Below are 21,770 nucleotides of genomic sequence, written 5' to 3' on the forward strand. Positions count from 1 at the left end.
GAAACAAATTTCTACAATTTATTTACCAACTCTTCATAGCGTGGCTGTTGAGCTGAATTTCTTGTTTTGCTTGATGGAGAACACGTATCGCTGGGCCACCTGGAGCGGCGGAGAGTATCCCTCCGGGTAGCTGGGATCCTCGAAGAGCAGCTCGTATCCTTCCGTGGCCGTTTGCGGCAGGCTGTTGACGATGGCTTTGTAGAAGCATGTGGTCTGCGGATACAGGGCCATCACGGTGGTGCCTTTTGGGAAGAGAGCATGGGAGTCTGTCTCGGGATTGGCCCTCATTACGGGCAGCGGCACGATGCGCCGCTTGCTCAGCACATGTCTGTCCTTTTGCTCCTCGTCGATGTCGTCCACTTCGTACTTCTGGCTGCTGAGGAACTGCACCACCTCGGCGATGATCCAGTTCTCCTGGTCGGTCACCTTCACCTGCGCCGCCACCATGTCTCCTGGCTTGGCGATGTAGGTGCTCTCGGCGGGCACGGCGCCACACAGCGGAGGCGCCTTCTCGCCGGGCTTGCCCACGAACAGGGGCAGAGTCTGCGCCGAGATCTCCAGCATAACCATGAGCGCTCCACGGCGGATGGTCTCTTTGTTGCCAGCATTGCGCGCCTCGATGCGCCGCTCATTGCGAATGGCCCGAATCTCGTGAATCTTAGCCAACGCTTGCCGGATGAGGTTCTCCTCCTGTACGCAATCCGCTATGCCCACCTTGTAGAGCGTCTTCACCTTGTGCTGATACACCATTGACTTGTCCTCTGACGAGAGTTTTCCCTGCGCTTTCAGGATGTTGTTGATGTTCACCTCGTTGCGCTTTCGCTCATTATCGAGCTCGTGAATTATCGACTGGATGGACTTGAGACGCTCCTGAAAACACAACAATCAGCCATTTCCTTTTGGGAAGGACAGGGGATTCCTTACCTGCACCTGTAGTGTGGCTGTTTCCGCAGTGAGGGGCATAATTAGAGAATTTAGAAAAACAAAGATTCCTTGTTTTGTAAACAAATATTTGACAGATTGATGTCTGAGCCGAAGCGGCGCCAAAATAATTTTAGACTGACAGCACCGACAGCATTTTGAAATTCACGAGTCCGCGACTCGACACAGAACAAGAAAAACAGCACCAAACTCACGATGACCAAAGACGACCACAGAAAGGACAAACAAATGAAAAGACCACAGTTTTTCTTGCAAGCATATTTTTATTCCATTTTTCATTATTCCTTTTTATCCGTTTTACTCCAATGTGATTTATGATTTCCTTCTTTTGCATGTATTTTTTCAGCTTTTTCTTCTTTGTCCAGCATTTTTTCATCTCTTTTTTCCTTTTTCTGGCATCTTTTCTATTTTTTCCTCTTATTTTCATCTGGCCTTTGGCTCTTTTCTCCTCCTCTTTCCACTCTTTCTCTCTTTTTTCTGTGTTCAAAAAACATTATAGAATCTCTTCTGTGTAACTCTTTATCATTTTGGCAAATGCGCTCTTTTTACCACGTGTGCTCTTTTTTGTTGCTTTTTTGTGTGTGCTTCTCTCATTTTTTTTTTCAAGGAAGGTAATAATGTTTTTTGAAAATGCTTTCTTTTTTTTACAGTAAAATATAATCTGAAAATATATTAATGGAAAAAGAAGGTAATAGAAAAACTCAATCAATTCGATGAGGAAAGGGTTTTGGTTTATTTATGATAAAAAGGGGGCTTCATAATATTTTTTTTTCTTCATATGCAAAGAAAACACGTAAATTAAAAAATATGAATGTATATATATTTGCAACATACAAAATTCAACAGCGATTATAAGAAATTTTGCCTAATCTCTTCATATAAAACAAATCCATGATTTTTCCTTTCGGAATTTCCCTTAAAGTTACGTTTAAAAACAATAAAAAAAAAGTTCGTCTTTATTTCTATGAATTTAAACCAGTCCCAAAAATAAGACCAAACTATGATTTATACAAATCTCTATATTTGTCACAATATAAAAGAGAACATCATTTTGATGCAACAATATTTGGAATTTCGTCACAGGGAAAATTGTACCATAACTTATATGTAATTAATTTCCATTTAATGTCCAAGATTGCGTCTTCAGAATCTCTTCGTTTCGGCATTGATTCGAGCCGGATATTATGTAAATCAATACATCAATGTAACCTCGTCGACATTCACGTATTTCATATTCAGGTACGATTTTAATTAGATCTCTATGTAAAACAAACCTCACGAAAGAAGAAACAATACTATTAATGAATTAGTTTTGTTATCGCGCGCAAGCCGACAACATAATGCGCCTATGTTCACTCTCTTCCGGTTTGGACGCTCAGTTGAAGTCTTTTTATTATTCTTTATTAGTTAAATAAATAACGTGAAAGATCAATCAAGTGAATTTATCCCTCGAATCATCCACACAACAGAGAGGAGGAATTTGGTCATTTAAGCCAGACCTAACCTCACTCTCTTTCCAGGTAAAGACACAGTCAACCATTCACGCTATCACGCACGCAACAATCTCTAACATCTTCATTTACACCCTTCAGGTAACACACTATACCAAGTTTATTGGATCTCTTTACAGAAACTGTAGTTAAAAATCTAACCAAGAAGGTTAGTGAATTTCTTCAAAATGATTTCTCTATTCTCAAGGTGAGATTTTAATTGGATCTCAAATTATGATTTCATTCCGAAAATATTAGAATTCGCAGAATCTGCGCTTATTTTTCCGGATATAGAATATATGATTTCATAATATTAATATCTTGACTCTCAAAGTCAAATAATTTCATTAGAATATTCTCTATTTTTTAGGTGAGAGATTTTAATTGGATCTCATTATTTAATTAATTACGATGGAACACGAAGATTTGCAGAATCTTCAATTAAATTGCCGGAATCACTCAAACAGATATCTTTAGTATTATATTCTTATACTCCAGGTATCATTTTAATTGGATCTCAATTTTACGGAGACTAAAACTGACCACAAAATCAATAGATTTTTTCTCTTAAAGGTGAGATTTTCATTGGATCTTCTAGCAGAAACTGCAATTATATTGCCGGATTAAACTTATTTACAAAGTATAGACGAGATTTTAATTGGATCGCAAACACACTAATCTGACCCATCTGCACGTGGCATATTAGTGAAAATATTAGACTATGTTTATGGAAAATAGTGGAAAAAACCAAATGCAGGATAACAAAACGTTAAAATAGAATCTCAAATTACCATCTCATGAAAGTCACGAGAAAATTACGCCAAATCTATAATTCTAATTGAAGACGAGATTTTAATTGGACCTCAAATTGCGACACTTCAGTCGCTGAAAAAGGATGAAACATCCATTAAAAACACCCATGAGAGACTCAGAAAGGCCTTGCCTGAACTCTCAAATCAACCGAGAATCACACGAGATCACCAAACACACTACAAAGTCATTAATGCCAACAAATATTTCTATTTAATCAGGTTTGATTTTAATTGGATCTCAAGTTATTATTTCATGATTATTTGCAGAAACTGCAGTTATTTTGCCGGATAAAAATAAAAATCTTTCCCACCCCCATAAATCCTGTTATTCACAGTTTCACGTTTGATTTTCATTGGATCTCTAGTTAAGAAAAATTATCATCAAATTTTATGACTTTCTCAAAAATTAGACAGAAAATATTAATAAAAAAAATGCCGAAGTCTATAAAAATTAAGCATTTTTCTTTCTCATTACAGGTATAATGTTAATTAGATTTCTAATAATCGAATGTCAATAACCGAAATATCATCACGAAAGATGATTAATTTGCAGAAACTGCAATTAAAATTGACCTCAGAGTCAGTACAACTTTATTAGTATTGTTTGTATCATTATCAAGGTGAGATTTTAATTGGATCTACTTTGCAGAAACTGCAGTTACTTTGCCGGATATAAAAACTAAACATTTTGACTCTAAAATACTTCTTGAGTAGTTCCTTTACTCGTACAGGTAATATTTTAATTGGATCTCAATACATTTGCGAATTCATCGCAGAAGTTGCAGAAACTGCAGTTATTTTTTGCCGGATAAACATAAAAATCTTCCCCACCCCCATAAATCCTGTTATTCACAGTTTCACGTTTGATTTTCATTGGATCTCTAATTTTCTAAAACTTCACATTTATCAGAACGAACTATTCAATGACGATAAGTCACTGAGTCACCATAATTCTTTTCTCTGTATTTCCGTGTAAGTACTCAGCCCAAAGTATGCATTAAAGTCATTTATATTGGTAACAAACACAACAACAATGAACAGAGATGTTTATAAAGTAAAATTCTATGTATAACCAAACAGAACGCTGCGCAAGCATTTCTAGTGAGACTTGCAAATCGATATTCATCGCGCCAATGAAAGTTAAATTGAGATTAAATGTTCCACTCAATGTTCTCAATCCTTTTCCCACTTTCTACTCAAATTAGGATTTTCTTTAGTATATTTCATATCTTTTCAGGTAATATTTTAATTGGACCTCAAGTTATAATATCGTCAGATATTTTAATCTTTATAGACTTTGCAGAAACTGCAGTAAATTTGCCGGATGCTATAGTGAATTTATTGAAATATTCACTATTTTTTAAGTACTCCATTTCTATTTTACAGGTAAAATTTTAATTGGATCTCAGACTATGATTTCGATATCAAGTCTCAGTTTATAGAAGACTTTGCAGAAACTGCAGTTAACTTGCCGGATATAGAGTGAATTCAAATAAAATATTCACTTAGTATAAATGTGTAGGAAATTTACTTCTTTAGTACATTCATTCTACATTCAGGTAATATTTTAATTGGATCTCAAATTACGCGGTTTCATCATGAAATCTAAATGCATAAACTGCATGTTATCAGTTATTAATTAAGTGCAGCAACAAAAAGAATTATGTAAATATTTTGTTGCACTACATTATTTTCCCTTTTCACTTATCACTCATCAAATCAACAATGTTGCATTAAAAAAGAGAAGATTTTAAAATTAGCTCCATTGTCAACATTGATGAACTTTTGAACTTGATTTCATTCAGCAACTTAGTAACTACTAATTTATATAGTCACTATCAAGCCCATAGTTATTTAGTAATTTCTTCTTATATTGTCAAATATCATTTCAAATGGATTTCAAGTTATTCAGAATAAGGAGATCGCTTTTTTGGCTGAAGATGCAATTACTTCAATCTGATTGAAGAGATCATACTGGCGACGAGTATTTCATTGTATTTAATAATTAAGTAGCCATTAATAGTGAGATTATAGAGTCTGAAGACGCATCTCATGGCAGAAACAAGATTAGCTGAGATGCCTTAAAAATACTGTGTTATGGTAAAAGAAAAACTTTCCCCATTCATGACATTCCAAATTTTTTTTATGAATAAATTACTATCTTTTATGTACAATACGTCTTCAAGTGTAAAAAATACATTCCTATGAAACCCTATATTCAATACTGTGTGATGTTCTCTTTTTGCAGTCAAGTCTACTCAAAATCTCTCTCTCAGAAGGAACTCAAATACACAAAAGTGTCTAATCTCAAGTTGAAATAAGTCTGAATTACCGCGAAATATCCTCTTAGCTCTATCACACGTGTTGGTCAGTCGGAGAAGGAAATAATAAATAGCACAGAACTATCTGATAACGTAAAACATACCGTAATAGCTGAACAAGGCTGCCCTCCGTCAATATGGCGCATAGTAGTTGGCCCGTCCTCGATATCCTCGGCTGGAAGAGAGAGAGAGAGAGAGACAGCCTTAGCGATGTGGGAGAGAGAAGATGTCGCGCTGGCACTCACATAGGACGCCGCGTTCCACGGAAGCTCGTGTGACAGCAAGAGCGGCCGGCTCGCGAGGCTCCCCGGCCCCGGAAAGTGCCGCGCGGGAAGCGATTGGTGGTGCTCAGGCCGGGCCTGTTGGTCCTCTTGGACATCACTTTGATCTGTCGGCCGCGGAAGAGCGTCTCATTCATGGCCAGCGCCGTCTCAACGTACTCCTTGGAGCCGAACTCAATGTAGGCGAATCCCTTGGGATGCCCATCGGCACGATTGCAGAGAATCGTGACGCGATTTATGGTGCCACAGCCATGGAAGTGCGCCTCCAGCTCCTCAGCCGTCGCGCCGTAGTCCACATTCCCCACGTACACCGACCTATTGTCGATCTCCATCTTCTCGTCCAGTGAGAGCGGAATCGGCGTGAGTCCCGTCGGCGAGCCCATCGTCATTTGCTTGTTCACCTCAGACTGGAGTTGCTTCAGCTTCTCCGCCTCCTCCTCCATCTCCTTCACACGCGCCTTTATCGCCTCCAGCTCCGGATCGATTTGCATATTGCCGTCCTCCTGAAAGGGCGCACGCGAGTGAGGTTATGTCCGAGCGGCGTCACTTTGCCGGATTCCTGGAAATCTATACCCACCGATAAACTCACGTCGTTCCCGTCATCGAGGGTGTCCAGCAGCGGATCCTCATTCAACGACAAATCCTCATCAGCCATTATCTGAAGTAAAAAATTGGGGAAAAAAACGCAACCATTTTACTAAAGTGAAGCCCTCCTTTCCAACCGCTTGGGTGGCACATTTCACCCTCAAATATTTCGCCTATTTCTTCGCCCACCCCGAAAATTCCACGCACAATTCATGCGTTGTCCCCCAAATAATAGATTTATGATAAAAGAACTTACGTGAACGGTGTATTTTGTGTACAATTTGTGAAATTCTGTGAGCACTCTTTAATGTCTGCCGAAGTGTTGCAGAGCGCAAATCAAAATGGCAGAGCCTCAGCGAATGTGCTGAAATTTTTACCTCGAACCACTTTTTCGGAAGATTTCCGAAAATGCTGTTAGTCCGAGTGAAGTCGAACGCCACACGAAAACCCAATCGCATACACCACAGAATCTTAGCGGAAAAATCTGTGGTATTTTCACGAGAATCGCAATAGAAAATTGCTTTCTTGTCGTCTATATAACTATGAAATAGATAATAAAAACAATTTACTGAATTCTTTACTTCATTAAAATTTGGGCAGTCTCTAATACTCTATTATAAAATTTGGCTAAAATTCGTGAAAAAGTACCACAAGACAAGTCCATGTAATTTCTTTAGACATTCTACACAAGAAATATAACCCCAGAATCCGCGGAAGTGTTTTGATAATTTTTCACACCACCACAGGGATGGCAAGCAGATCTCTGATCCTTCTGGGCCAGGTGGTTCCAAATATAAAGCGAAATGCGTGCAAAGTAAGAATTCGGCGGCTGGAACTGGATCAGAATCTCTTAATGGTTTGTCTGTGCTTTTCCCGGTCGGGAAACAGAGATTATTCCTCTGTTTTCTTTGCAGTACTTCAAGAAGGAAAACTTCCTGTTCGCCCACGATCCGGAAAAGAAGTGCAAAGTGGGGGACATTGTTCTGGTAAAGGAGTTGCCACAGAAGCTGACCACCCTAATCACACACTCCGTGGAGGTCGTCTATCCGTACGGCGACGTCACGTGTCCAGTCACCGGCCGGAAGGTGGTCGTGAGCCAATACAGAGATGAAGTTGAGAAGACCACTCAGCTGTACGGTAAGTCCAGCAAGGCATTCGACTACGAGAAAGCACCCCCGCGCGGCTACCAGGAGGGCAAGCGGGACTTTAGTCACCAAGAGACGTACCAGAAGTACCACGAAGATGGAACAGATCAGCCTTTTGCAGTTTAGCAATCTTGTAATGTCTCTTAATGTCGCAGAATAGATTATTTCACACCCAGTGCGTGCTTTTGAACTCAAATCACTCATCTTTATTCAGTCTAAGCCCAAGAATTCTCGCTCCAGAGCTGCTCCCATCATGTTCCAGTCGCCGTCATCATCGTCCAGGGGATTCTCGCTGCCTTCGCTCCCGTCGTTGGAGCCGATGTCTAGATCGGACGGCAAGTCTCCACCTGCAAGACAATCACAGATCAGCCCAAGAACACGCCATCGCGACTCGCGTGAGAACAAACCTCTCCGGAATTTGGTGCTCGGCATTTCGTCGTCGTCCTCAGAGCTGTTCTCCGTCTTGTCGATACTCTCTTCATTGGCCTCGAATGCAATTCTCAGCTTCTCTTCCTCGATGTGTCTCCTGCTCTCCGCCTCCTCCTGGCGCCTCCTCTTCCGCACGCTCCTCTTCTCCGGTGGGTTCTCCATATCCACAGACTCGTCGCTACTCGAGGAGTCCGCGTCGGAGTCAAAGAACTGGTCGAACTCCTTGTTCATTTCCGCCAAGTCGGACTTGGAGAAGCTCAGCAGGGGATTGATGGTGTCCATGAACTTGGGCTCGCTCGCGGTGTCCGCACGCTCGCCATAGCTCACCACGTGTTCCGGACTGTGGCAGTGTGGCGGTGGCTGGCGCATCTTGGACGGATTGTTGGGATCCAGTGGAAACACCCGCTCATCCACGTGTTCCCAGCGCTCAGCGCACGACCACAGCCAGTCCGGCGACACGATATACAAGCCCTCACGCTTCCGCGCCGTGTTCACCTTGTGCGTCCCAGACGCGGCGGCCACGAGATGCGTCGTGCCCTCGGCGAGATCCTGTGTCACATTCGCGCCCAAACTCCGCGCGATCTGGAATGCCTTGCTGTGTTCCAGCCTTATGCGATTCGGCACCAAGCCGGAGAACACTATATTCTGTCCCACCAGCACTTCTCCCCGAATCCGCGGGATCAGAACCTTGAGGTCGGGAATCTCTCCAGTCTTCTCATACGTCTCGTAGAAGCGCGAATGGATCTTCAACAAAATGTTCTCCAGGTATAGCAAGTAGTCGTCCGCATCCTCGATCTCGATCAGATTGTCGTCCGTCTCCGATGTGGACACCTTCCGGATGGGCTCCTCCTTCGTCTCAGTCTCTGCTGTCTTCTCCTCGCTCCTCTCGGGACTTTCTCCCTCTTCGCTCTCCTGCTTAGGCTCTTCCTTGGGCTTCTCTTCCTCCTCTTTTGGCGCACTCGTCGCCTCCTTCTCCTCCTCCTTGACCCCGCTATCCTCATCGCTCTTCTCAGGAGCATCAGCTTCACCTTCAGCCGCGCTCGAGAGCTTCTCTTCCTGCTTCTTCTGTATCTGACTCTGCAGTTCTGGAAAGGAAGCAAGAGTATTAGAATATCTTCCTCAAAGACCCAAAGACCAACTCACCGGTGAAGTCTATTCCTTTGCCATCCAGCTCGTGTTTGGCGAGTCCTGGCGGAGCATTGATGTCGCCGGTGTGCTGGAAGAAGTGGTAGGGCTTCACCTGGATCAGATTGGCCGCCATATTCCACACATCCTCGCGATCGTCTATGATGCAGACCATCGAGTCGCCACAGGGAAACAGTGCCTTCAAATTGTCCATTTTGCTGGTCGCATTGAAGCACTCATCGCGCGACAGGATGCGATGCGAGAAGAACTTCCCGTTCTCGTCCAGAAACGTCGCGATCATGTGTGCGTAATTCCGCGCCCCGAATGTGCAGATGTGCAGCTCGAAGAAGGGCGACATGCGATTGAGGAAGTGAGGCGTTCCCGGACGCAGTCGCGTGTGATACCACGGGGAATTGGGGCCGTACAGCTGGAAGTGGTACACATCCTTCAGGTTGTTGGGCACATTGTCATTCGTCGTGTGTATGAGCGTCTGATCGAGGTCCACCAGAAGCACCAGCTTCTTGTCCTTTAGCAGGCGCTCAGTGTCAGCCTGGCCGAGTTCCTCCGCGAGTTGCTGCGTGACTTTCAGCTCCGGAACCGAGTGCACCATCGGCACTGACGCTTCCGAGGGATTCCCATTCTCATTCTGCCGCAAATCGGCGCCACAGTTGGCGCACATGTCCTTAATCACTGTCGTGTGACTGCACTCCTGAACTTCTGGCGTGGTGTCCCTGTAAGAAGCCCATATCATTAGATGAGACTGCCTTCCCGCCAAAATTGGGCATGAGCTTTTTTTCACCCTCTGCCGACGGTGTCTCCCTCTCTGCCCTCCCTAAACAAATTCTTCCGAACGACGCCATGAGCAGATCGGAACAGAATGGTGGACTTCATTGTCTCGTATCTGCGCCAATATCTCACAACATCCACTCAATCATGTGTCAATGATCAACAAATATCCACTACTGCACATACAACATCACATTGCTATTGGCAAATGTGGCGAATTTGCATTTTCAACACTGAGAATTTTTGTAAACTCTGCAAACTTTTGCTGCTTTGACAACACCACTGACAGCCTCTTTTTCACTGTCGGGCGGGGACTTTCGATGCTGTGGGATTTTCGAACGCATTTCATCCGTGACAGTGTTTGGCGGCGCTAGTTGTGTTATTATTGTTTATGCGGCGCGATTGTGTCAACAAAGTTGTGATTATTTTTGCATTTTGTGTGTGTATCCCGGACGAAATCCTGTACAAAGCATGCCTGTAGACATTAATCGCCTGACGGAGGGATGGCTGGAGCTGGAGAGTGACCCGGGGCTCTTCACGCTCCTGCTGGAGGACTTTGGTGTGGAGGGTGTGCAAGTGGAAGAGATCTACGATCTGCAAAAGCCGCTTGAGGGACCGGTGTACGGGTTTATCTTCCTCTTTCGCTGGATTGAGGAGCGCCGGGCGCGCCGGAAGATCGTGGAGACGATAGACATCTTCGTGAAGGACGAAGAAGCAGTGAACTCGATCTTCTTCGCCCAACAAATGGTGCCGAACAGCTGTGCAACGCATGCCCTGCTGTCGGTGCTGCTTAATTGTTCCGGATTGCACTTGGGCGACACTCTGGGTCGCTTAAAAGTGCACACAAAGGCCATGTGTCCGGAGAACAAGGGCTGGGCGATTGGGAACACGCCGGAACTCGCTTGCGCGCACAATTCCCACGCTATGCCGCAGGCCAAGAGACGCCTTGACAAGAGCAGTGGCGTTTCCACGGGGCGCTTCACCGGTGAAGCGTTCCACTTTGTCAGTTTTGTTCCCATCAATGGCCACTTGTTCGAGTTGGACGGCCTGAAGCCCTTCCCAATGGATCACGGGCCCTGGGAGGAGCGCGAAGATTGGACGGACAAGTTCAGGCGAATCATGGCCGATCGCCTGGGCATTTCAACCGGAGAGCAGGACATCCGCTTTAATTTAATGGCCGTTGTACCTGATAGACGCATCGCCATCACTCACAAACTAAAGATGCTGAAGACAAATCAAGCAATAGTTACTGCCGCCCTAGAAAAACTCCTGAAAGTTACAAACTCCAAGCCAGACACCAATTCCATCTCAGACAGAAGAGCTCTGGATCCTCCGGATGCTGTCAAGTCTGAGCCCAATGACATTGGGAATCACGTGAACTCGGAGGAGAATCACACAAACCACAAAGATCACGCGCCTGCCTCGCCACAACCATTCCTGGAGCCTCAAGCCTTCTCGCCCAAGGATCTGCTGGCGCTGCTCAAGAATCTAGACAGTGAGATCACGACGACGGAGCAGCACCTCAGCGACGAGAATGACAAGAGGGCCATGTTTAAGGTGGACGATTGCCGGAGAACGCATAACTACGATGAGTTCATCTGCACGTTCCTCAGTATGCTGGCGCACGAGGGTGCCCTGGGGGAGCTCGTGTCGCAGCACCTTCTGCTCCCGCGCAAGATTCCCACCACGGCGGCCAAGCGCTCGCCCAACAACGCCGGCAAGGGCGCGGGCGGGAAGCGCCGCCGTGGGAAGAACAAGTGCCGCCGCCGGAAGTAGGACGCACAGCATCGAATTTTCCATTGTAAATCGATTGTAAATAAAGAAAAATCCTCATATTTTCTCATGCGGGAAAATGCTGTCTTTTTTTCGATGCTCTTTCGAACAATTCCAGCCGCCGCGCGACGCCACCGTCGTGCCTGCCACGCTGTCATCAGTTGTCCGAGAGCGGTGCAGTGCAAAGTGAGACAGAGTGCGTTCGAGAGAGCATACAGAGTTGCACGCGAAGTCCGTGAAAATAAACGTGAAAACCTCATTGTTGAAAATCAATTGAGACCCACTGAATCACAGCTAGCATAGTCTGCAATTTGCAGTTTGTTTTCTTGGTCGTGTATCATTTGTTTATCGTATGTCCATCCAGAATCTAAATACATTCGGTAAGTTGGGATGCCTTGGCAAATATTCACAAATCTCCATTCAAGATGGCGCGTTGGATATTTTCTGGTGTCATTGTTTGCTGAAGGGGGCCAAATGCGGCTTCCACCGCGATTTGGCAGCGTGAAAATGTGGTTTTCAGGGAGAATTCCAAGGGGAAATACCAGAGAAGTCCTCCTTGGGCGCTCCGGAAGGCAATTCCGTCGTCAAGGTTCCCTTCGTTTGGCAAACAGACACATAGTGTGACTCATGGACGAAATTTCGTCATTGCGATTTCTACGAATCGTCTGGAAGTTTATCTCACGCCTCGTGGAAAAGGAGAGGCCAAGTGGCGTTTCCATGGGCAAATCCTCTCGTCAAGAAGTGCGCTGAGTGACGAAAAGAAAGAGGGCAGTAATTTTACAGTTAAATGGCCACATGAATTATTACTGCGTCACTTTTGGCCTTTCCCAAGAACGTCTCGTCTTTGTGCGCTGGCGAGAATGAAAACGGGCAGGAAATGTGAATTTTCTGAGAATCCAGAGAAAGAAAACCAATCAATTGGACTTTGGCATTTTGTTTATGTACATTGGACGCAAAAATCAGATCTGGTACAGATCCGGATGAGAAATGCTGACGCAGATGGATTTTTATTTTATTTGATTTGCTAAAGTAGGTTTATCGCAATGAGTTTTTTTGTGGTGGTTTAGTAGATTTTATGGCAAAATAAAGCAGGAAGCAAGATTTAGCAATAAAGAGAGTCATTTTATTGTCAAAATTGAGCTTGAGAAGCTAGCTTAAGACATTTTGTGATTTTCTACTGAATTTCAATTCTTAATTTTGACAGAAAAACGCATACACATTTCCAGCATTTAATTTGGTTAAATAATCCCTGTATTCGGTTAGCTGATTAGAGTAAGAATCGATACTCTTTTGAGATACAAACGGAATCTTCACGAGACCTTGGCTGAAAAGACAAATTTCGCCGTGCGAAGGAACAAAAGGCCATTGCAATTTTGCATTATTATCTCCTTGTGTGTGACTTGTATTGAGTGGAGAGATAATATTGTGTTTGTCCTCCAAGTGCACTCACTTGAGGGTGATAAAGATAAGAGCGATTTGCAGCGGGGTTTCTCAATTGAAGCATTTTGATATTTCGTGCACTTTCTGACCTACTTTCGATTTCCCAAAAATTGACACTCGTGCTTTCTCTCTTTGCAGACCCCTTTGCAGATGCAATCAAGGGTGCTGATGAAAATGTGCAAGACGGTCTTGTGCATATAAGAATTCAACAGAGGAATGGTCGCAAGACACTAACTACTGTTCAGGGCCTGTCCTCGGACTATGACCTGAAGAAGATTGTCCGGACATGTAAGAAGGTGAGTGGTTTTTTTGGTGTGGCAATTGACTTGTGGAGCGGCGAGATTTGACTTGGTTCCTCTTACTTTGGCAGGAATTTGCATGCAATGGCACTGTAATTGAGCATCCAGAGTACGGTGAAGTGTTGCAATTGCAAGGTGACCAGCGTGAAAATATTTGCCGCTGGCTTACAAAATCCGGGCTCGCCAAGGCGGAGCAGCTCAAAGTGCACGGATTCTAAAGTCCGGCAGCGAAGGCGGCTTCGGAGGAGAGAAAATTAACCACACATAACACAAACACACATTTCGAAAAGCGAGCGCGACGTGAAAATCTCAGTCTTCATCTCAGATAGAGAGAATTTTGTTGTCATTTGCGGATAGCAAACGAGAAGTGGCGTCAACATTGATCAATCAAATGAATGCCGGCTAAAAGAGGAGAGAAAAGAAAGGGCGACGACGAGGAAATTTTCCGTGATTGAGTTCAGATGAGAAGCGAAGGCGACTTTCTTTTTAAATGAAACTGATATAGGCAAAATTCAACTCCTTTTGAAGACCACAAACTTGTTCTAATGTAATTATCCTTCGTCGTTGAGCATATATGAAAAGTAAAATTTTGCAACTATAAAAAAAAATCCAACACTCAATGATTCTCTATATAAATTTAAATGTTTAATTGCACAACATAAAGTTAATATTGAAACCGATGATATTCTTTAAACTTTTCCTGTCATACTGAATGTAAAGAAAAAGGAGCACTGAAGAAATAGATTTAGTAGACAATTTTCCCCTCCTCGAGAGAGTGTTTCGAACGAAAGAAGAGAATATTTCTTTATGACTTTGTAACGAGATTAATACTGTTTTTTTTTCTCTTTCACATAAGACACAGAGATAATGGAAATCCAAAACAGATAGCGAGAATGTAGTTAAATGAGAGCAGACGATAAAGAGTGAAGAGAGAAAGATAGAGCCCGATATTTTAAATGGAAAATTTAAGTGGAAAACGCTAATAATTTGCAAAATCACGATAGAAAGTAAATGTAAATGGATTTATCTCAATGCAAAGTCAATTATTTGCATTAAGAAATGTATCTTGGAGCGATTGACGTCTTCAGAGAGTGTGAATCTTTGTTTCTTTTAGTTGCATCAACAAGTTTGTAGGACAATTTTCTTCCTCTTCACATTCTTTTCCCTTTTTTTAAATTGAGATTCAACCAATTTTTGTTAAACACATCTAAACACTTCTCTGGAATATAGTAAGAAATCAGGCTGAATAAATTGATGGATTAAAGCGTAAACTTGTTATTTGAGTAATATTCTTCTGGCTGTTTTGCACTGCCAAGTGAAATGTTTTGGTTTCTGATAAATGAATTTGATAAATAGTTCTGAAAGTTAATGATCCCGATCCACTTCTTTTCCTCCCCAATCTCGATAGAAAACGTGAAGAAATAAAGATAAATTGAGTAAAAACTTGTCTTTTAATCACTAATTGCTGGATTTTTCTTCAACATTAAAGATTTGGCTTCAAGTCAGGTAAGATTGAATCACTCGAATTGAACCTCATTCCATTCTCTCCTCCAATAATGTGGCTTTCCTAAATAGACAGGAAATCATTATTTGTGAATTAATTTAATTCTTGCTTTTGACCAAGCAAAAGAAGCATAAAGTCTGAGTGAAATTCCTCGGAAGATTTAAGATTCTTTTACGTTTAATTAATTGTTAATTACATAAAATGAATTATAGGAAGTAATTATACTTGCTTAAATGTCTTTAATCGAGACCACCAAGCTTAAATTCTTATGCAATGGGCAACGTAGGCAACACAATTAGTTTGAATAAATGTTTCATTGGAGTTTCTTTTCTATTTCGCTTTTTGTGAGCGACAAACATTCTTGCGGCCGCCAGTCGGGTTTTCGGTTCTGGCTTCGAAGATCTTTCGAACTGAGTTCAGCGCAAATTGCTCAGTTTGTGACAGTCGATGTGTCAATGTTTTTGCGAGAGTCACTCGATGCTCGCAGTTTTGTGTGTTTTTGCCAAATTTAGTGACTCTCTGCCCCAGTTATTTGCGTGTGAAGCCCCCAAAGTGACCCCCAGTGACCGTGGTGAGTGATTTATCCTTAAACGAAACCGAATTCTTTTAGGATTTCGCGTGTCTTCCCCGCTTTCGCGGTGGCACACAAAGAAATTGTGTCAGCCGCCCTCTCGCCCCATTCGTGGCCAATTTGGCCACCCCGACGCCTACCCAGGGCCACGTTATGGCGGCACGCGAGCCCCGAGGCCCCCGCGGACAATCGATGTCCGCGACGGAATGTGAAAGTTTTTCTCCGTACCTCGAAAAGTGGACAAAAAGTCGCTACAAAGTGCATTGCCCCCGCTGAGGGGCCTTCCGGACACCTGAGGCAGCCGCGAAAGCCACTGCCGCGGTGTGAGCGGCCGGAATCGGGTGAATTTCTCCCCACAAGTTCACTTGCAAGGTTGCCTTGCGAATCTAACTGGAAATTTGCGGGGGTGTCGCGGCCTTTCAATGCGCCCAGCATATTGTAATTGACTGAGAAGAGAGCTTTCTATGAAGCCGAATATTTTCAATTATTTTTGCCAAACCACAAATCCATTTACTGAGTTAAATATAGCAAAATACACATTTTTTATTCACTTGCGCAATGCTGAAATGAATTGAATGAATTCGAAGAGGAAGAAGAGCCTAAAAACATGTACAAAAAAACCTTAATCTCTCCCTCAATCCAGTTCCCAACGCCGCTCAAATGAGCAAAACAGTTTTTATTGGGTCAGTAATTTCTTTTTTCTTCTCTAAATATTTATTTAATGTTTCACTGTATGATTATTTTTGGCTGAGAACAGCAAAAAGCGTGTCAAACGGGGGTAAAAAGTGTCAAAGCTCTCGGCATTGTTGCCGAAAATACTTTATGAATGAATCAATCATGCTCAATAGACTCCAATTGAATTCCTTGAGACGACCAGAGCAAAGTGTAGCTGAAGTTGGAGGCGTGAAGAATGCGACGAGGGAGAAAAGTAGCGGAAGAAACTATTTCCGTCTCGTATTCAATAAGAACAATAATAAAAACAGTAAAGTGAGGCTTTTTGTGGGCCACAGAGAGAAATATTAAAAGTCTCTCGGGTGGTGTGCAGCAGAATCACGGTAAATCGTCACAGAATGTTGCGTGCAAAATTGGGTTTTCTTCAATCTTGCTACACAAATTATCATTTGAGCACAGCTTGAAGTTGCGAATCTCGACATTTCATCGGGGAAAATGAGTGGGAAAAAGCCCACAAATTACCTCATTATCAGCGTTGATAAGGTGGAATGTGTGGTTCTGGCCAAAAAATTAATTGGTGTGAGTTGTGTAAACGCGGAAAAGTCACCTAAACGGTGAGTCACCGCTTTATTTATAAGATATTTCGTATTTACGAGACGATTGGAACATATCGGAAGAGACTAGTCAGCGGATTCCGTGACATTTTTCCTCGAGTTAAGGAGAATGCATCATTTACTGAGATTGCGGAGTGTTAAGTTGAGGTCAGACGTCTAATTAAATCATCTTCAGTTGCGAAGAGATAGGGCAGAACCACAATCGCACGCGACTGAATCTCACATTTGCCACTCCTTATCGTTCTCTCTCTCTCTTCTAGAGCAATAAACTCGGCGGGAAAGAAAAATACAAATATTGCGGCTCAAGAGATTGATTTTCTCCCCACTTTCCATGCTATTATGTCACGGATAAGAAGAAATGACAGAGCGTGAATGCAAAAACATGAATGTTTAATGACAATTTTCACGCGATTTCGTGATGGATTTGTTAAAGTGTGAATTATTCTCTTTCTATCGATTCTCTCAAACAGGAAATCAAATGGCGTTGAATTTGCGAGACGAGATTAGATTATGTCATGAAATTTACAGCAGAAAGGGGAAAATCATTTGATCTGTCTGGGTGATTCTCGTGTTACCCATCGCTGAATGACGGCGTTAATTGGCAGGAATTTTGAGATTAAGCATTGCACTTTTCAGTATGAGAATTTTGGAGTTTTGATATGATTGTCTTCAAAATCTTGTCCCTTAAAATAGAGTTCAACCATCAGCTAGGCAATTGCATAATAAGGTTCAAAATATGAATGGTTTTTCTCTAATCTTCAAAGCAAATAATCGAATCCACGCGCCATGGAAAGTATTAGATAAGGAGAGAGAGAATGAGAGATATTGATGTTTTCTTAGGCTGACTAACTGTGTTGTGATGTGAGAGTGAGACTTTCCTCTTTGTCTTTCCAGCGCGGCGACGATGCTCGAAATGCTGAAGGAATTGAGTCCGAGCAGCACGTGTTTAGTGACACAGAACAAGACCACCATCATCACGAACCTGTACGAGGGCATCCCGGAGACGCTGATCCTCAACATCATCGCATGGGTGTTCCTCATGATTCTGTTCGCGGTGCTGCGCCAGCAGGCCTGGGACTACGGCCGGCTGGCGCTGGTCAACTCGCACGGTGACAATCGCCGCTGGACGCAGCTCTTCTACGCCCAGGGCAGCGACGACACGGCGGCCGACGAGAGCCGGCAGGCCATCAATGGGGCGCGACAGGCAGAGGCGGGCACCAGCAATGGCCAGGCGGCGAGCAAGCGCAGCAGCGCCACATCCACGGGCGCCCCCATTGACCGGGGCTTCCTGTCGTGGATCCCTGTGACGCTGCGCCTGCGGAAGGAGCAAATCCTGGCACATAGCGGCCCCGATGCGCTGCACTATCTGTCCTTTCAGCAGCACTTGATCGTCGTCACGGCCATAATTACGCTCGTGGCCATCGTCATCATCCTGCCGATCAATTTCCACGGGGAATTGATTGGGGATGTGAACACCTTCGGGCACACCACGGTGTCCAATCTGGATCCCACGTCCAGCGTTCTCTGGGTGCACGTCATCTGCGCCATTGCCTTCGTGCCTCTCGTCGTGCTGACCATGAGGCGCTCCTCGGGCAGGTATGCCGGCAAAGTGGCGCCCACGAGAACCATCATGGCCACGGACATCGACACGAGGGACAGGAACAAAGCCAACATCCGGAGTTACGTGAGGGAGCTGTTCCCGGATATTGAGATCGAAGAGGTGCATCTGACGTACAACATCACAAAGCTCAGTTCGGTGGTTCAAGTGAGTTCTGATGGCTTTCTTAGAAGAGAGAGAGAGAGTTTTGACGCTAATTCTTTGCACTTTGCTGCAATCTTTCCAGGAATACGAGAAAGTGATGGAGGCGAGAATCTACTGCGAAGCGCACAAGACCCGCGGGATTCACGTGAAAGTGTTCCCCAATTGTCTCACTTGCAAGGCAATTGATGCTCTGGAGTATTATCGCGAGCGCGAGAATCAGCTGGCCGGCGAAGTGGCCAGACTGAAGGCGAGCGCCTTCAACGATCCACTCGGCATTGCCTTCATCACAGTGTCCTCGGCTGAGGCGGCCCAGAGTATTCTCATCAACTTCCGCCCGGGCACTTACCGCGAGTGGACAATGAGCTACGCGCCAGCGCCCTCGGACATCTTCTGGGAGAACCTGAGCGTGAGCTCGAGGCAGTGGTACTTCAAGTGGAGCATCGTGAATCTGTGCCTGTTCCTCTTTCTCTTCTTCCTCACCACGCCAGTGCTGATTGTCAACATGCTCAACTCCGTGGCCTTCAACAGGTCCGCGGCCCATTTGAGCCCCTTGATCTCTGAGTTTCTGCCCACACTGCTGCTCTGGACACTGTCCGCCCTGATGCCGGTGATTGTGGCGTACTCGGACAAGTGGTTGACTCACTGGACGCGCTCCAAGCAGAACTACTCCATCATGACCAAGTCCTTCGGCTACCTGCTCTTCATGATCCTCATTCTGCCTTCGCTGGGACTCACCAGCGCCCAAGCTTTCCTCGAGTGGACGCTGCACTACTCAGAGAACGGAACATATAGGTGATATCTCCCAGAGTGAATTGATGTGACTTTTACTGATCTTTTCTCTGTCTCAATTCCAGATGGGAGTGCATTTTCCTGCCGGACAGAGGCGCCTTCTTCGTCAACTACGTGATCACGTCGGGATTCATCGGCACAGGCTTGGAATTGATCCGCTTTCCTGAACTCATCGTGTACATGTGGATGCTGTGCACGGCCAAATCACAAGCTGAGACGCCACACATACGAAAATCCATTGTCGTGGAGTTTCCCTTTGGCATCCACTACGCCTGGATGATCATGGTGTTCACCATGAGCGTGGTGTACAGTCTCGCCTGTCCACTAATCATGCCCTTCGCGATGATCTACCTGCTGCTGAAGCACTTCAACGATCGCCACAATCTCTACTTCGCCTATCGCTACAGCAACATGATCAGCCAGGGCGGCGGGAAGATTCACTCCACGGCTGTGACCATGACGAAGTTCTCCGTGGTGCTGCTGCTCATCATCATGGCCGCGCTGGCCAGCGTCCGGTCCGCCGGCGTGGACGCTCGCGCCGTGGTTCTGGTGATCTCCCTCTGTGTCACACTCACGCTCTTCGCCTTCATGTCGCCCATCAAGCGCTGCACCACGCGGCCGCCCACAATTGTGGAGGCCGAAGGTCCATCGCCGGTGTATACGCCCGATGTTCTCCGCGTGCCCTTCCCCGTGCCGCCCGCTTCCACGCCCTCGACCAGCTATGGCTCCGGGAGTGCGCATTCCATCATTGTGGACGACCAGGAAGTGCCCATCCGGACGGTGTCGGCCTAAGCGCAGATCTCGCTGCTGCACAGGTGCGTTTTCTAATCCTCTTTTGACTGTTTTGCGGGTTTCTCATGGAATTTGCAGTGAGATGAAGGGAGATTATGAATTTCCACTACATTTGACGAGAGATTGTGAGAGGAAGCCACGCCCATTTGAGTGCTCCGCCCATAAGCGCGTTCAGTCTCTGTAAAACACTCTCTATTTTGCTTTCTCCGTTTTATTTCGTTTGACAAATGCCCGGAAATGCAATTAAAAGTCCAGTTTTAGTGATTTTCTCGAGAAATAGTAACTCGAAAATACTCAGTGAATCGGCAAAGCGTCACATAATGATCATTTAATAAGAGGACATTTCCTTGCTTTATTGGAGTTTCTGCATTAATTGGTCACCACTGAACACAGCAGATTCAATCATAGTAAATATTCCGTTGGACGCTCCGCGTGTTTCTGTATTGTAATATTCTTGCATTTCATTTGCAAATTCTATGAGCAACCCTGTTGTGAGTCTTCAAAATTTGACTGTATTCTCCTTCCTTTGGATTTATTTATCCACTAATTGGCATAATATTATAGTATATGTTTAGTATTTATTTATCACGCACTGCGGGAAACCAATTGGCACTCTCTAAAAAAAAAAAATTAGCCTAACATCGAAGAACAAAAGAGATTTTAATAATGGCAATCAATTCATCTTTTAAAGTCTATTTACTACTTCAATTTACTAAAGAACTATTTCTACAATTATATTGTTTAGGAACAAGAGAGAAGAAACAATTTAAGAGGAAATGTTAATTGTATAAAAAAAATGTTGTAATTTAGGAATGAGAAGAGAGTGAGGACGAGAAGCTGAGAAAGTTCCGAGGCAGCGTGAGAAAAGCCAGTGATTGCAAGAAAGTTAATTACTAGAACGTATTTTTTTTTAGCTAAAGGAGAAAGAAACATAGAAAATTAATTTATTATAAATTATCGATTTTTTTTTCTCTTTTTGTATTGTTTTGAGCCGTCTTGTCTCCTTGCATTTAACATTGAGGTTAGAGAAAATTTTACAATGTGTTTTCTGGTTTTTTTTTAGTAGAGGATAGTTTTGTAGTTATATTATTTTTTGACAAAATGTTTGTATAGTGAAATTTTAATGAGATATAAAAGGATGGAGACAAAATACTTGAGCACTTCTAGGATGAATTCACACTGAAAGAACCGCACTTGTAGAGTTTAAAAAGATTCCCTTCTTTAGTATTAAAGCATGTTTGAGAATATCTCCCAGTTGAGAAGGAAATTATAAATTGCAATAATGCTGAGAAACAAGGTATAGATTTACGAAAAGACCACTAATTGTGATTAAATATCCAAATCTAAGAGTATAAATTTAATTTATTGTTAAACAACTAAAATCCCTTTCTGAATTACATTCACTCAAGAAATCTTGAAAGCAAATTCTAAAAAAGTAAAAAAAAAGAGAAGAGTTTAAGTTTTATTCGGATGATTTCAAGGCAGTTTGCAAGGTGTAAATATTGTGTAAGGAAGAAAATATGTGGAAAAAAAAGTGGAGAGAGATTTGTATATTTTGAATACCATAATATTGTAATTTATTGTAATGAGGAAAATAATGAAAATATTTTAACGCTTTTAGAAAAAAAAATGCGTTTC

The 21,770-nt window shown here is 43.7% G+C and overlaps 7 protein-coding genes across 9 annotated transcripts; 4 read left to right on the forward strand and 3 right to left on the reverse strand.

Moving 5' to 3' along the window:
* Positions 1 to 5: 5 nt before the first annotated feature.
* LOC132264184 (SAGA-associated factor 29) lies at positions 6 to 1,066 on the reverse strand. The gene is made up of 2 exons (XM_059764292.1): positions 925 to 1,066; positions 6 to 870 (listed from the first exon to the last, which is right to left on the reverse strand). Exons 1-2 carry the CDS (start codon positions 961 to 963, stop codon positions 34 to 36), a joined length of 876 nt encoding a protein of 291 aa, XP_059620275.1. The 5' UTR covers positions 964 to 1,066; the 3' UTR covers positions 6 to 33.
* Positions 1,067 to 1,185: 119 nt separating this feature from the next.
* On the reverse strand, positions 1,186 to 6,813 carry LOC132264185 (polyadenylate-binding protein 2). Its single transcript, XM_059764294.1, has 5 exons — positions 6,688 to 6,813; positions 6,424 to 6,504; positions 5,811 to 6,349; positions 5,670 to 5,740; positions 1,186 to 1,603 (listed from the first exon to the last, which is right to left on the reverse strand). Exons 2-4 carry the CDS (start codon positions 6,499 to 6,501, stop codon positions 5,698 to 5,700), a joined length of 660 nt encoding a protein of 219 aa, XP_059620277.1. The 5' UTR covers positions 6,502 to 6,504; positions 6,688 to 6,813; the 3' UTR covers positions 1,186 to 1,603; positions 5,670 to 5,697.
* Positions 6,814 to 6,898: 85 nt separating this feature from the next.
* Positions 6,899 to 7,731, forward strand: LOC132264189 (small ribosomal subunit protein uS17m). The gene is made up of 2 exons (XM_059764298.1): positions 6,899 to 7,287; positions 7,346 to 7,731. The coding sequence occupies exons 1-2, from the start codon at positions 7,180 to 7,182 to the stop codon at positions 7,700 to 7,702; spliced, it is 465 nt and encodes a 154-aa protein (XP_059620281.1). The 5' UTR covers positions 6,899 to 7,179; the 3' UTR covers positions 7,703 to 7,731.
* Positions 7,732 to 7,759: 28 nt separating this feature from the next.
* On the reverse strand, positions 7,760 to 10,177 carry LOC132264170 (RNA polymerase II subunit A C-terminal domain phosphatase). The gene is made up of 4 exons (XM_059764276.1): positions 9,930 to 10,177; positions 9,149 to 9,861; positions 7,984 to 9,090; positions 7,760 to 7,923 (listed from the first exon to the last, which is right to left on the reverse strand). The coding sequence occupies exons 1-4, from the start codon at positions 10,019 to 10,021 to the stop codon at positions 7,787 to 7,789; spliced, it is 2,049 nt and encodes a 682-aa protein (XP_059620259.1). The 5' UTR covers positions 10,022 to 10,177; the 3' UTR covers positions 7,760 to 7,786.
* Positions 10,178 to 10,273: 96 nt separating this feature from the next.
* LOC132264178 (ubiquitin carboxyl-terminal hydrolase calypso) lies at positions 10,274 to 11,760 on the forward strand. Its single transcript, XM_059764285.1, has one exon. It carries the CDS (start codon positions 10,388 to 10,390, stop codon positions 11,690 to 11,692), a length of 1,305 nt encoding a protein of 434 aa, XP_059620268.1. The 5' UTR covers positions 10,274 to 10,387; the 3' UTR covers positions 11,693 to 11,760.
* Positions 11,761 to 11,854: 94 nt separating this feature from the next.
* LOC132264193 (eukaryotic translation initiation factor eIF1) lies at positions 11,855 to 14,871 on the forward strand. Its single transcript, XM_059764302.1, has 3 exons — positions 11,855 to 12,069; positions 13,268 to 13,425; positions 13,500 to 14,871. Exons 1-3 carry the CDS (start codon positions 12,042 to 12,044, stop codon positions 13,644 to 13,646), a joined length of 333 nt encoding a protein of 110 aa, XP_059620285.1. The 5' UTR covers positions 11,855 to 12,041; the 3' UTR covers positions 13,647 to 14,871.
* Positions 14,872 to 15,375: 504 nt separating this feature from the next.
* On the forward strand, positions 15,376 to 21,743 carry LOC132264169 (calcium permeable stress-gated cation channel 1). Of its 3 annotated transcripts, none has more exons than XM_059764274.1 (5): positions 15,376 to 15,503; positions 17,684 to 18,554; positions 18,634 to 19,343; positions 19,406 to 20,155; positions 20,878 to 21,743. In XM_059764274.1, exons 2-4 carry the CDS (start codon positions 17,694 to 17,696, stop codon positions 20,130 to 20,132), a joined length of 2,298 nt encoding a protein of 765 aa, XP_059620257.1. In that variant the 5' UTR covers positions 15,376 to 15,503; positions 17,684 to 17,693; the 3' UTR covers positions 20,133 to 20,155; positions 20,878 to 21,743. The 3 variants fall into 3 exon arrangements, with proteins under 3 accessions (XP_059620257.1, XP_059620258.1, XP_059620256.1); XM_059764275.1 differs by having other exon boundaries at positions 20,943 to 21,743; XM_059764273.1 differs by having other exon boundaries at positions 19,406 to 21,743.
* Positions 21,744 to 21,770: the final 27 nt, after the last annotated feature.

This window comes from Phlebotomus argentipes, unplaced genomic scaffold (genome assembly GCF_947086385.1).
Source record: "Phlebotomus argentipes unplaced genomic scaffold, Phlebotomus argentipes genome assembly contig_32, whole genome shotgun sequence".
Lineage (NCBI taxonomy): Eukaryota > Metazoa > Arthropoda > Insecta > Diptera > Psychodidae > Phlebotomus > Phlebotomus argentipes.